Source organism: Bacillus rossius, chromosome 14 (assembly GCF_032445375.1).
Source record: "Bacillus rossius redtenbacheri isolate Brsri chromosome 14, Brsri_v3, whole genome shotgun sequence".
Lineage (NCBI taxonomy): Eukaryota > Metazoa > Arthropoda > Insecta > Phasmatodea > Bacillidae > Bacillus > Bacillus rossius.
The window spans coordinates 32,239,943-32,253,226 of record NC_086341.1 but is presented as its reverse complement, the minus strand read 5'-3'; the positions used below and the strand labels follow the sequence as shown (position 1 = coordinate 32,253,226).

The 13,284-nt window shown below is 36.2% G+C and overlaps 2 protein-coding genes across 2 annotated transcripts in view; both read right to left on the bottom strand.

Annotated features, from left to right (window-relative positions):
- The window catches only part of LOC134539041 (uncharacterized), a 35,588-nt gene extending 32,151 nt beyond the window's left edge, over window positions 1-3,437 (bottom strand). The window contains exon 1 of the mRNA XM_063380727.1: window positions 3,281-3,437. Coding sequence (XP_063236797.1) covers window positions 3,281-3,437 — 157 coding nt within the window. The remainder of the gene's footprint in view (window positions 1-3,280) is intronic.
- A 6,111-nt stretch (window positions 3,438-9,548) lies between these two features.
- Window positions 9,549-13,284, bottom strand: part of LOC134538761 (leucine-rich repeat-containing protein 24-like) — a 182,483-nt gene continuing 178,747 nt past the window's right edge. Inside the window, exon 5 of the mRNA XM_063380248.1 lies at window positions 9,549-13,111. Within this exon, the coding sequence (XP_063236318.1) occupies window positions 12,477-13,111 (635 nt within the window). The 3' untranslated portion in view covers window positions 9,549-12,476. The remainder of the gene's footprint in view (window positions 13,112-13,284) is intronic.

Sequence of the window (13,284 nt, the reverse complement as noted above, 5' to 3'; positions counted from 1 at the left end):
GGAAATGTCATGCCATATTAGATGTTCAGTATCATCCTCTAGCCAGCTTATAATGAGTGCCAGGTCAGGACCTTGTCGCTGTGCTGCTTTCAAGCTGGCACAATACCATTTATCTTCCCCTTTAGTTATCGTTATTCACCGAACCTCTTAGATTCCCTCATTTCTCTCTGCATCTATTGCAATTGTTACAGTCTCCTGTGCAATGTTTTCGGGAGAGGGCATCGGCATTGTTGAGAATTCGACCATTCCTGTGTTCTATCCGACAATCATATAGCTGTATCTGTTCAGTCCATCTAGCAAGTTGTCCATCTGGATTCTTGAACTGCAGTAGTCAAAGTGCTGCATGTTCAGTGTGTACAAGAAATTTTCTTATATAAATATATTTTTTAGAAATGTTACTGAGATTTTACTACAGCAAAGAGTTCTCATCTTGTGATACGATATATGTGTTCAGGCTTAGACAAAAAATTGCTCTACTATTCAATTACTCGTTCATAGCCATCTTGAACATGGGAAAGTACAGTATCCACCCCATCTCCCCTTGTATCTTAGTCGAGAATAAACTCTTCATGTTGGCTGGGTAGGCAATTATGGGGCTAGTACACAGGGATTCCTTGAGGTTTTGAAAGGCAGTCTCACATGCTGAAGTCCATATAAATTGTCTCTTGTCCTCGGTGAACTGATGTAATGGTTTTGCCACTGTCGAGAACCCAGGCACAAACCACATACAATAAGTACAGCATCCCTACTTCATGCTTATCCTTAGGTTGACACCACTCCTCAACAGAATGGATCTTCTCAGTATCTGTTCGCACTACATCCTGCGATACAACATGTCCCAGGATTGTAACATAATGAATGAACAGGAAGCACTTCTAGGACTTAACACAAGATGGGCATGGCGAAGTCTGCGAATACATCCTGTGGATTCGCAAATGTTCCTTTACTGTATATCCCACCACAGTAATTTCGTCCATGTATACTAGGCATGTTTTCCAAGTCAAGCCATGCAGGGCAAGTTACATCAATCTCTCAAAAGTTGCAGGAGCATTACATAACCCCAATGGTAACACAGTGAAATGGAACAGCTCACTACCTGTCGTGAAAGCAGTATTCTCTTTATCCTCGTGGTGCTGCTCTACTTGCCAGTAACCACTCTTCAGGTCCAGTGCAGAGAACCATCTGGTGTTAGAGAGTGTATCAAGTGTGTCATCAATATGTGGGAGGGAGTCTCTGTCCTTTTTTGTGATGTCATTCAGCTTCGGGTTGTTCACACAGAACTTCAGTTGGCCATCCTCCTTCACCACTAAAACATCTGGGGAAACCCAAGGACTCGCTGATGGTTGTATTACACCATCCTCCATCATACCTATCAACTTCTCTGTTTCTTCCTGTTTTTCTAGTCAGTCGCCATGGTGCTTGTTGGATTGGCTCTGCATCACCTGTTTTGATGCGATGGTAGACCAGGATTGTTCTCCTAAGGTGAGTACCATCTAAGGAAAATATATCCTTGTTACTTATCACAAAATGCTGTGACTGCTTCTATTACTCCATATGTTATATTATTTAGGCATAGCCTTAGTAAATGATCTAGATTTGATTTCAGTGGTTGCGCATCACATATAATAGGTGAGGAAGACTCACACTGGCCTACCGAAGAGACTGGTTAACAGCTAACCATTGGGCCTCCCTGTTCAAGAACCCTTTTCCAAGAATTGAGGTTGGCCATCCTGACTTGTACAACCTCACTGAATTTTGCCTTGCTTGGGGCTACGAGGAATGTCTTCAATCTTAATGTCATATCTGGCTCTATCAGGTAGCTAATGTGGCCCCTTGGGGCTCACATAATCCTAGCTGATATTATCGGCGCATGGTTTGCTGTAAATGAAACAGATTCGCTTACTACCACTTGCATTACAGGAAATTCTAATTGGTCAGGGGTAAACAGGGCTTCCTCTTTCTCTTTAATACGCAGTGCCTGTCCTTCCATGTCAATAACGAAAACTTGTCATATTATGATGTCCATTCCTAAAATTACCTCATTGGTGAAATCAGCAACAATAAATGTGTTTGAAAGTTTCCAATTTCCAATCCTTACCTTCAAATCCTGCTGTCCATTGGCAGCTTCATATATATATATATAAATAGATGAAAAATATGTCGAAACCCCAGTGTCAACAGTAAACACTGTATGCCATTGTTCCTACCATTGAGCAATAAACTGTCATGACCTCTATGAAGAATAGATACAGGAAAAACCCTAGTGGCTATCATTCCCTGTAGAACTGGTATCCGCCCCCTCACAGTAGGTACTGCTAGTTTCTCTATTGATCTTCATGTTACTCTTCCTGCATTTCGGACAGTCCCACTGAATGTGGTCTGGTTCAATGCAGACGAAACAAAATGTGTATCCTCCTGATCTCATCGGGTTACCTGGAGTGTCAATCATAAGGTACTTCAATGCCCTGAGAATATCTACTTCAATAGTGGTGTTTCTGGCATTTGTTCCGTTGTACGGCTCACATACAGCTCTCCTATACCTGATGTTGGTGTTTATTGAAGCACTGCGTGCTGCCTCGATTTACAGAGCATGGACCGAGGCCTTGCAGCTCTTCTTGTGCTCGGCCAAATGATGAGTTTGCTGAACCTCTGTATCTCTGAGTTCATCTATAAATCCACTGGTGGCTAGCTGCTGCTTGAACTCTGTTGGTGCTTCTCGGTAGGCGAGATGCACGAATCACTCAACTCCGGCTTCGAATTTTTAGAGTGTTTCTGAATATCATTGCTGACGTGTCTTCAGGGCCCTTCTATACACCTTGCCCATGTGTAAATCAGCAAACCTCAGTTCAAAGGCCTCTACTAATACTCCATAGTCTTTCTGGTCTGGGACTGGTGTGGTCTGCAGTAGCTCTAGTGGAGATCAATTCAGGTCAAAGAAAAGTACCATAATTTTCTCCCTCACCTCAACCATTTACTTCTGCAGCTACCTCGAACTGTTTACTGTACACCAGCTACGAAGATTGACTATCGCAGGTGGATGGCTTGGATGTTTCTTCCACCTTAACATCATCGGGGTATCTATTCTGGCTTGCAGCAGCTGTAGCTTCCTTAATCATTCGACAGCACTCCTCAATTACAGCTGCTACACGCTGTTCGGTGGTCTGCTTGAACTGAGCTAGCTGTTGTGCAATTAGTTATTCATATTCGACTAGCCATTGCTCCTGTCTGGCAAGTTGCTGTTCCTGTTGTACAAGATTCTGCTCCAAACTCTGTACTTTACCATCGAATGGGATGCTTGTTTCGCCAATCTTATACTTCATTTCCTCTTGTGCAGCAACTATTTTGTTTCGCATGTCTTCTTGGTTCTTCTTGATGTCTATCTCTGTCTTCATGGCATTCATCATCTCCTCTTGGCAGTTCTGCATTTCATCCTTCATCTCTACTTTGCAGTTCATTTCATTCTTCATTTCTTCTTGGCAGTTCAATTCATGTAAAAATAATAATTTAGGTACACTAGTCCCGATCATGCTGTATGTGTGGATTGTTTGCTATAATTTAAATTTGAGATATTTATTAAAACATTTTACATGACATGGCATTTATATCTTTCCGAACTTCTTTATATTATTTCTGTCATTTATACATTAACGGATACTTTTAACCGCCGAAATAAAAAAGGGGTATTTTACCTAATTCTGGTGTACAAATTTGGTTTTTAATAAGTCCATTAATTTTGTGAGGCCAAAGAAATGACATATTATCCACAATATTACTTCATTCAGTTAACATGAGTTTTCCCTGTTATTCCTATTCCATGTAAACTACTTTACCTGTCTCATCGTGATATTAAAATATTTCAATACACATTGTTTTAAAAAGGTGAGCCAGTGACATGTTAACATCTAAACTCAGTAACAAACAAACTTATGTGTTCTCATGTTGTTCATGTTATAAAAAAACTTGTGATACAAAACTCGGATACATAATTTTACGAATAATTCTTATACTAATTCCGAATGTAATAAATAAACTGATAAATAAAATAGTCGCTTTTCAAGTACCAAAATTACTGGATGCGAAACACATACATAAATTCGGCGCCCGACGTTACAACTCGCTGCCTGAATCATAAAAGTTGCTTGCCACCATTAAATGTAGATAGCAATAAGCAGCACGAAACAATAAATTTTAACTATTAGAAACGGCTCCGAGAAAACAACGGCTTTGGACCTGATTTTCGCAAGAAATTGTATTAAAATACAGCCCATTTTGTTTAAATTCACTAAAGAGTGGAAAAAAAAAAAGTTTCCGTACATGTTATAAGTTATACTTTTATGGAAATACTAAAATATTTTTCTGATATTTTTGAAACATATATAATACTAAAAAAATGTTTGTATATTTGTTTTTCTTTAAACGACAGAAATAATCTGTTAATACTTCCTACAAAAATAACCTTAAAATTATTAAGGTTATACAACACTATTATTATACATATTATGTTATAAGATATATTTTTTTTTTCAAAAGACGAGATTTGAAAATTCTTCCTTGAAGTTATCAAGTGCGCGCTCTACCACTGTTTTATTTTGTATGTACAGTCAGTTTACTTAGGTATTTTAAAACTTGTGATTAAGTTTTTAGTTTACCAAATATATTCCAGAGTAATTTTCTTATCACGAAGTTTCATTTGGCGCACCAATACGTTTTGAAAGTTACCTAATGTTTAAGAAAGTGACTATGTACGGGCTTATGTTGCTATTATCTTTAAAAGATTTGTGCAATGGGAGTGCATGACTTGATGTAAGTTTTTGGACATACGCCATTGCTAAGGACTTTTTCTGTTGAAGAAAAACTAATAAATAAAATAAATAAAAATACACAAGAAAGACAAAAAACACACAAAATTAAGCAAAAAATTGCTGTTGTCAACAAGAATATAAACACCACAAAATATTCCGAAACAGAAATATGGTCAACAAACAAAGAAAAAACAAAGAAAAAAGTACTAAGTGAACAAAAAAACACACAAATGATGACAACACAAAAATATTGAACCAAAATAATTCAGCACAACAGTTGAAAGGAGACAAAAACACGACAAAACGAAAAGACAAAAACATACAATAGTTTTACCAAAACAGAAACAAGCGACGTTTCGGGAACTGCTATCTGCTCCCGTCCTCAGGCAGAGACGCACATGGTACGGAAACACAGCACCTGTTTTGTCGTGTTTTTGTCTCCTTTCAACTGTTGTGCTGAATTATTTTGGTTTCAATATTTTTGTGTTGTCATCATTTGTGTGTTTTTTTGTTCACTTAGTACTTTTTTCTTTGTTTTTTCTTTGTTTGTTGACCATATTTCTGTTTCGGAATATTTTGTGGTGTTTATATTCTTGTTGACAACAGCAATTTTTTGCTTAATTTTGTGTGTTTTTTGTCTTTCTTGTGTATTTTTATTTATTTTATTTATTAGTTTTTCTTCAACAGAAAAAGTCCTTAGCAATGGCGTATGTCCAAAAACTTACATCAACTTATGTTGCTACACTTGGGTCTGCCATCTTTGTAACACATTTCTGTTCAACGACTTTCGTTTCATTTCCACGAAAATTCTTCTACCAAATGCCGTATACAAAATTTAAAAAATACATAAAACGCAACAACAACTGTTTTTCTGCACAATATAGTGTATGCACTGTTATAAATTCCATCAACACTAAGGACTAACACTGTAAGCCTGAAAATAAAATGAAAATATTTGTTTCATAAAACTTCGAAACTATATATTGAGTGTGAGAAGGGTAAGAGTTATAGAAATTTAATGATACCTACTTCTAATTTTGTTACAGTTCAGTTTTTGTAAAATATATGATTTTAAATTACACACGAATTCATGATGAAAATACATACCGGTGTACATACATACGATACATAGCATAAAAAATTAATGGTATAATTTTTTTTACTGAGATAATGTTAGGTTTTTTTATTATTCCAGGTTTTGACTACACACTTTCAATTCCCCAAGACTACCCTATTTTATAGACATACCCTACTTCAGATGATGGAAGAAAACTTAAAAATACAAGACGCCAGGACCCAAGACAACTGTTACAAGTCTTTTCTTTGTTGGCGATGAAGTAGTGATGAAAATATCGGCTGTTACAACACCTGGGATCACAAACCACAAAGGAAGTGATGCATGTAGATAATGATAATGTATCTGTCGAAACCCCTTTTTTATCAATACTTTTGTTTTTATAAAATCTATCCAAAATTATGGAAACAAGCAATTGTCCCAGTATTAAAAAAAGGTGATAGACAATTAGACCAATATCACCTTCATGTGGCTTTTCTAAAGTTTTTGAAAAAATTATACGTAAACATATTTCTTTTCTTACATCCCATTTAATAGAGGATAGTCAACACGGTTTTGTACCTGGTAAAACTACGATCACAAATGAATTTGCGTTTGTTAATTATACGTACAGCGAAATTTTATCCCGCAAACAAGTGGATGCTATTTATTCGATTTAAGTAAAGCATTTGATACATACAAGCACTCTCTAATTGTACATAAATTAATTAGTTTTGATATGAATGCCTACTTTACTAATTGGTTCTGTAACAATATAAATGAATGATTCTTTGTTGTTCGTATTTGTAGCACTTTAACTTCATCTTTTAATGCACCGTCAGGAGTGCCTCAGGGTGGAACCTTATCACCTTACTTATTTGTAATTTTTATAAACGACATAGTTAATGTTATTCAGCATTCCAGAGCTCTGCTCTATGCGGATGATCTAAATATATATAGTACCATTAGAACACCAAGTGATTATATATTGTTGCTAGAAGATATAAATAATGTAACTAAGTGGTGTCAAACTAACGGAATGAAATTAAATGAAAAGAAGATTAAAATAATATTTTCTAGTAAAACATATACAGAAAATTTAACTATGTAATAAACAACACCATGATACAGAGAACTTATTGTATGCGTGATCTAGGTATTCTCTTAGATTCTAAATTTTATTTTCATCACCACGAGGATAATTTAATTGCAAGTGCAAACAAAATAATAGGGCTTATTAAATATTTAACTTATTTGGCTAGCCCTCTTGATTCTGTAATTAGTCTTTATTTACCTTAGTAAGATTGAGAATAGAGTATGGCTCTGTCATCTGGAACTCTATAACTACCACTGACTCAAATAGACTTGAAAATATACAAAAGAAATAGTTTAGATACATTTTTAACAAACATTTAATAGATGATAATTCAGAGAATTTTAACTACGACTTAACCCTTGAAACCCTGAACACGCATACACTGCAGTTTAGAAGGAAAGTTTCTGATACTTTTTTTGTAATAAATTGTTTTATAAATGTTTACCACAGCGCTGAAATATTAAACAAAATTGGTCTTCGAGTTCCTTCATTCAATCACAGAACAATGCGACCCTTTCGAACGTATCACATAAAAAATGAGCTATCAAAACGGTGTACTGATAATTGTAATGATATTTTGAAAGATTTAGACCCTTTCCAAAGGGCAAAAATCTCAATGAAAGATATTTTGAATCCTTAATTTTCTTGCAGTTAAGATAACTTCTGATGTAAATAATGTATTTTTGTTATTTCATTGATAATGAATTAATTTAAATTTGACAAATTTAGTTATTATATTTTTTTAAGTGTCTTTTGTCATGTGTTTATGTTTGTGTTGTCCCATTTTATTGTTATGCTATTATTGTGTTTTGTGTATGTTATTGTTATTTTTTGTATTTATTTGTTAAGTGCCCACCTGTTAAAGGCTTTGACTGTTGGTAGGAACTCAAATAATAATAAATAAATAAATAAAAACTAAAATAAATAAATCACCTTACGAATTAATTTCCGGTGTGTCCCCTAGTTGAAGGTAACCCAGCATGAATCAATATCTGCTGGGATCTACTATCTCCAAAGTACATAATTGGGCTCCTTCTAGAGCTGGGGCATTGTTAAAAGCTGATACTTCAATGACATTACTAAAATGTTAACTTGAAAAATTTTCAAACACCTAATATAACATTAAGTGAATGTTTGTATATTTATATATTTTTTGCTGAAACGATTGAAATCGGTCTCAAATTCTTCTTAAAAACAAACTGTAACCTTATTAAAGTGTTTCTGTCTCCCAGAATATTTAAAATTGCGATGGACTCACATGGTATTAAAGAGGTTATAAGTGTAAAATAACAACAGATTTTAACATAAATGTAGTACGTTAAATGTTAACATGTAAAAAAGATGTTAACATGTAAAAAATATGTTGACTTAAAAGCTGCATATTGAAGTTAATTGAAGTATGTTTATAAATTGTTATGTTTTCAGAATATTAATTTTGTTATGCAACGAGTTACAGCTATTTAAAAAGGAGTTCATAAAATATATTAAGTTCAATTTTTCCATTCGGAAATGGAAACGTTTAAGCTAGCTCGGTCCCAACACAAACTTTGATAGTGTAGAAGAATTTTATAAGTTATTTAACTTTATGTAATGGAGCAAATCAAAGCCATATTTAATCCAAAATTAACCTTCATACTTTGCTGTTTGGCCGTGATACTTTACGAACAAATTTGAACAGCAAAACGTAGAACAAAATATGAGATATGTAGATTAATACGAAGTAATTTAAATACCGAAAATATACATATTTTCTCTTTTTCTTCAAATTTAAATTTCATTCAATGAAATATAAAATTATTTTTTTTTTATTTCGTAACAAAACAAAACTGTAAGACTCTTATCACAAATTTACAGCAAGAGGCACATCAAACATTTAACGTATAGGCACATAGTAGTATAACAAGAAATTTATTTGAATGAGAACTATAATAAATCCATTTTTATTTCGAAACAAAAGAAAACTGAGTTTTTTTTATCACATATTTACAAGAGGCACATGAAATTTTAACTTATATGCACTCTAGCAAAGAGAAAGAAAGGAAGCAACTCTTGACACTTAGCGTAACAACAAATTTGGTATTTACAGCATAAAAAATAAAAGCTGCATTTACTCACATTCCAGAGCATCTTGAATCAATTTTCAAGTTGCGATGAATAGAATCACAGATCTAATTAAAACACTTAAAATTTTGTTAAGGCCATTTCACACTATCAAATTTTGCTTTAGATGACATTTAATTTTTATCGAATTTAATCACTAAGTAGAACATGATTTCCATAAAAATAAATAACTGCTGTCATTTTATTGTTCAGATTATTTATTGAACCCTCTGAGTTCTTCACGGTGTAATTTATGTAATACTTTTGCTGTAAAAGTGCAAGTTTCCTAAACTATCAAAAATAAAAAATAAAAAATTATTATAATAAATACATATTAATAGTCTGAACCAGTTTTAAAGTTGTTTCCGCTATTGAAACTTAAAAAAATAATATAAATTATATTCTAAAATTAAATAAGTTTTTTTTTTAAATATGTTAGCTACAGAAGTTCAAAATTATTTAATATTGTGTAAAATATTTGTCAATGAACAGGCTAAATTTTTATTGAATTTAATCTGAAAAATTTGATTGCATGTGTCTTTGAATATATTGAATTAAATGGATTAACCATACTCATAATTTTACTGTATGAAAAGGTCTTAAGAAGATTACCAAGCTCTATCATTGACGCCCTAATTTGTTGTAAATTGGCCTTAAAACCCTCACGCATGTTTTTAATAAGATAAATAAAATACGAACTTTTACTGTCACACAAGAAATGTTAATTTTCTTTGCAACTAATTCTGTTTTTATTGCAATATGATTGGATTTCTATCATAGAATATATATTAAACTACATTAACAATCTGTTTTGAACTTTCCAAGACAAGAAGCCGTGTCAGCTAAACCCATTGGTATATATACTTCAAATACAAATATAATTAAATGCATACTATATAAATCTTGGCGAAGCATTTAGATTCCATCTAAGAAGTTAAACATACTCACATTTTGATTGCATTATGACACATACATATGAACATATTCATTACATACTTTTTCTATGTTAATAATGTATGGATACAAATAATGTGAGAAATATACATGCTAAGTAATGAAATAATTTGTACTTTAAACAACAGCAAAAATGAAAGGAAATTTTCTCTCGCTCAGTAGCCAAGTCAGAAATAATGTTCAAGCTGATATGATGAATAACATATGGTAATATTGTATAGTTTTGTTTAAATTTTATGCATGAAGTGTTCCAATTTGTAACTACAAATTTATTTCCAAAATATATAATTCTTGTCATTCAATTTTTTCTTCATTTTACAGCAAATAAAATAAAGTTTAGTAACTTCAACAAACGTAAAGTTTACTGCTAGGAATTCTACACTCGATATATAAAACACACGATAACTGACTAATATAACATATGTTGAACAGATTTTTTTTTTAAAATTCCAAAATCACACTGAAAATGACACTCACATATTGTATGGCTTACAGACGAAACGTTCATAAAAACTCTTCATCTGCAAGAGACATTAAAAAAAACAAAAGCTAAATAGTCACTGTATAAAATTTTACGTTGAAGTAACCTAACTGATAAAGGCACAATAAATCAAATAATGTAGGGAACTGCCTGGAATTCACTCCACACTGCAATTCTTTGGGTCTTTGAATATTGAAACAGTTGTGCCTCTGTCCTTGTCTATTATAAACAGTTCCATTATTTAAAACCAATGTTTCCATCATTGGCTTAGAAAATGACCGCTTTGGTAACATTTTGTGGGCCTCGCTTGGCGACGACACCAATGGTGTTAAATTGTGGAAGCTCCTAATTTAAGAAGTTTTCTGTCCACATGTATTTTTCGACAATTGACAGATCACAGGTGGCCTATTCCTACATGTTATGTCTCCGCACCGTGGGTGCTCAGCCGAAAGTAAGCGATCATTTCGGAAAAGATAATATCTGTAACATCGACTTCTTCGTCTTTCATCAGTTGTCGGATTACCGACGATGTGAAGATGAGATCTTCGATTGCTTGTTCAACATTTGGATGAATTCCAAATGATTATATTAGTATGGCCGGCCTTAACTTGTTGTGGATGGCTTCCAGAAATCTCCAGTACCTTACGACCGCAAGCGGCCAAGAGGTAAATGTTAAAACTTCTGGGCTTTCGTCACCCTCCTTACTTTTTATCATATGTCCAATCATCGATTACATTAAGATAAGGGCTCCACATGAGCTGCTCAAACACTGAATGTCCAATTTTGGCTACTTTCAACAGAACCATTTCCAATCAGTATGATCTCCACACCAATAGTTCCTAACGAATGTAAGTAGGAATTAGGACATCGTCAAAATTTCCTCCATTTTTTCCTACTCGTCATCCATAAGCTGTCAAGTAACTGACGACGTGAAGGTGAGGACCCCACAAGGCCGGATGACAGAAAAATAGGTTTACTTTTTACTGGTCCCAAAGTGGACAGTCCAAGCATCCTGGTATCCATATGGCCAGAGCCCAGGTAACCTTGAGCTTGAGTTATTGTCTTCGATCAGCAGTCCAACCATAACTCTTCTTCCTTGACTAGAGCAGCAAAGGCTGGGGCATCACCATCTTACAGCTCTTGGCTAGTGATGTAACTAATATTATGAGTTTAGGGTTTCAACAAGGATTGTTCCAATGCTGTGTGTCCCAGCATGGATGGACTACACATGAGTGTTTTACTTATATAGATATTCGACACATTTAGTCAACACTTGTCCAGTTTTGTTACATGTATAGATGGTCTCCAAGCATGTGGGAAGTAGCGTAACATTTATCTTCAGTACCGTCGTCCTCCTTGTATTCCATCGGCGGCCTGGCCACTGGATTCACACTCATCATCCTCGGCTTGGGTAGAAGTAGCTGAGGTAGCACCATCTCGCAGGTCTCGGCCAGAGATAGACAGATGGGAATTTGAAGTTCCCACTAGGCTGATTTCATTTTTGTATGTCCCATCATGAATGTTGGATGAACTAAGTGTGGGTGTTCTAAACATGGGTGGTCGACAGAACAATAGTTAACACATGTGCGATAGTTACATCAATAGTTCTCCCACATAGCCTGTGCCCAGTTGACAGCAAACAGAAAGTAGCATCACATTAAACTTCAGTGCAGTCGTCCTACTTGTCTTCCATCAGTGGTCCGACCGCAATGGCCATGCATCTTCTGCCTGGTCTTGGGCAGTAGTAGCTGGGGCAACACCATCTCGCAGTTCTCGGCCAGTGACTGATGGTACGAATTTTTGGTTCCAAAATAAATGGTTCCATTATTGTGTGTCCCAACATGAATGGTACACACGTAGATTGTCTACATGTGGGTGTTCTACAAACTGATGGTCGAAACATCGACACTCGACAAGTGGACAGTAGTTACATTAATGTTCCCCACATGGCAAGTGCCCAGTCGACAGCAAATGGAAAGTAGGGTATCGTCAAACTTCAGTACCATCATCCTCCTCGTCTTCTATCAGCGGTCCGGCCACAATGTCCATGCTTTTCTTCCTCGGCTTGGGCGGCGGCCGGGGCGGCACCTTCTCGCGGCCCTCGCCCAGCGACGACACCGATGCCACGGAGTTTCGATCCCTGGTCACTCTCCCTGCACTCGTTCCCTCCGGGGAAGTGCGGCTGACCTTGTTAAGGGACAGCATGGAGCTGCCGTCGGCGGTGGTTCGCGGCCCCAGCTTGTCGTACACCACCGGGCTCAGCTTCTGGAGGTAAGGGTCTCCGGGACTACTCCAGCTGGGTACGCGTGGTCGACGCGGAACCGTCACGTAGCCGCGCGGACGGGCAACCGCCGCCGAAGCAGGCAGACTGCACATGGACAGCGGCGAGTGGGAGCGCGAGTAGGGCAGTGTGCCGTACGGATTATGGTAGTGGTGGGTCGTCGCCGGAGGTGGCCCGGGGTGGCTCGGGAACGACAGCAGGTCCGGCGGGTAAGGGCGGGCGACGGCGTACGACGCCAGCGACTCCGCGTCCAGCCCGTCCTGAGACTTGGCCGCGTTAGAGTCCACCGAGTCGATGGAGCGACCCTCCAGTCGGTCCTCGCTGTCGCCAATGCTGCTGGGCTCTGCAGGCAGACCACAGATCCTGCTATATGGCGTTGTTTAGGGTACCATCATCATTATACATTGGCTGTAACTGAATTAACTTTTTAAGAGCCTGAATAGAAATAAGGAAATATGAACAAATGAAATTATGCTTAAAACATGCCATGTCACTTAGATGCATAGTTCTGTATGT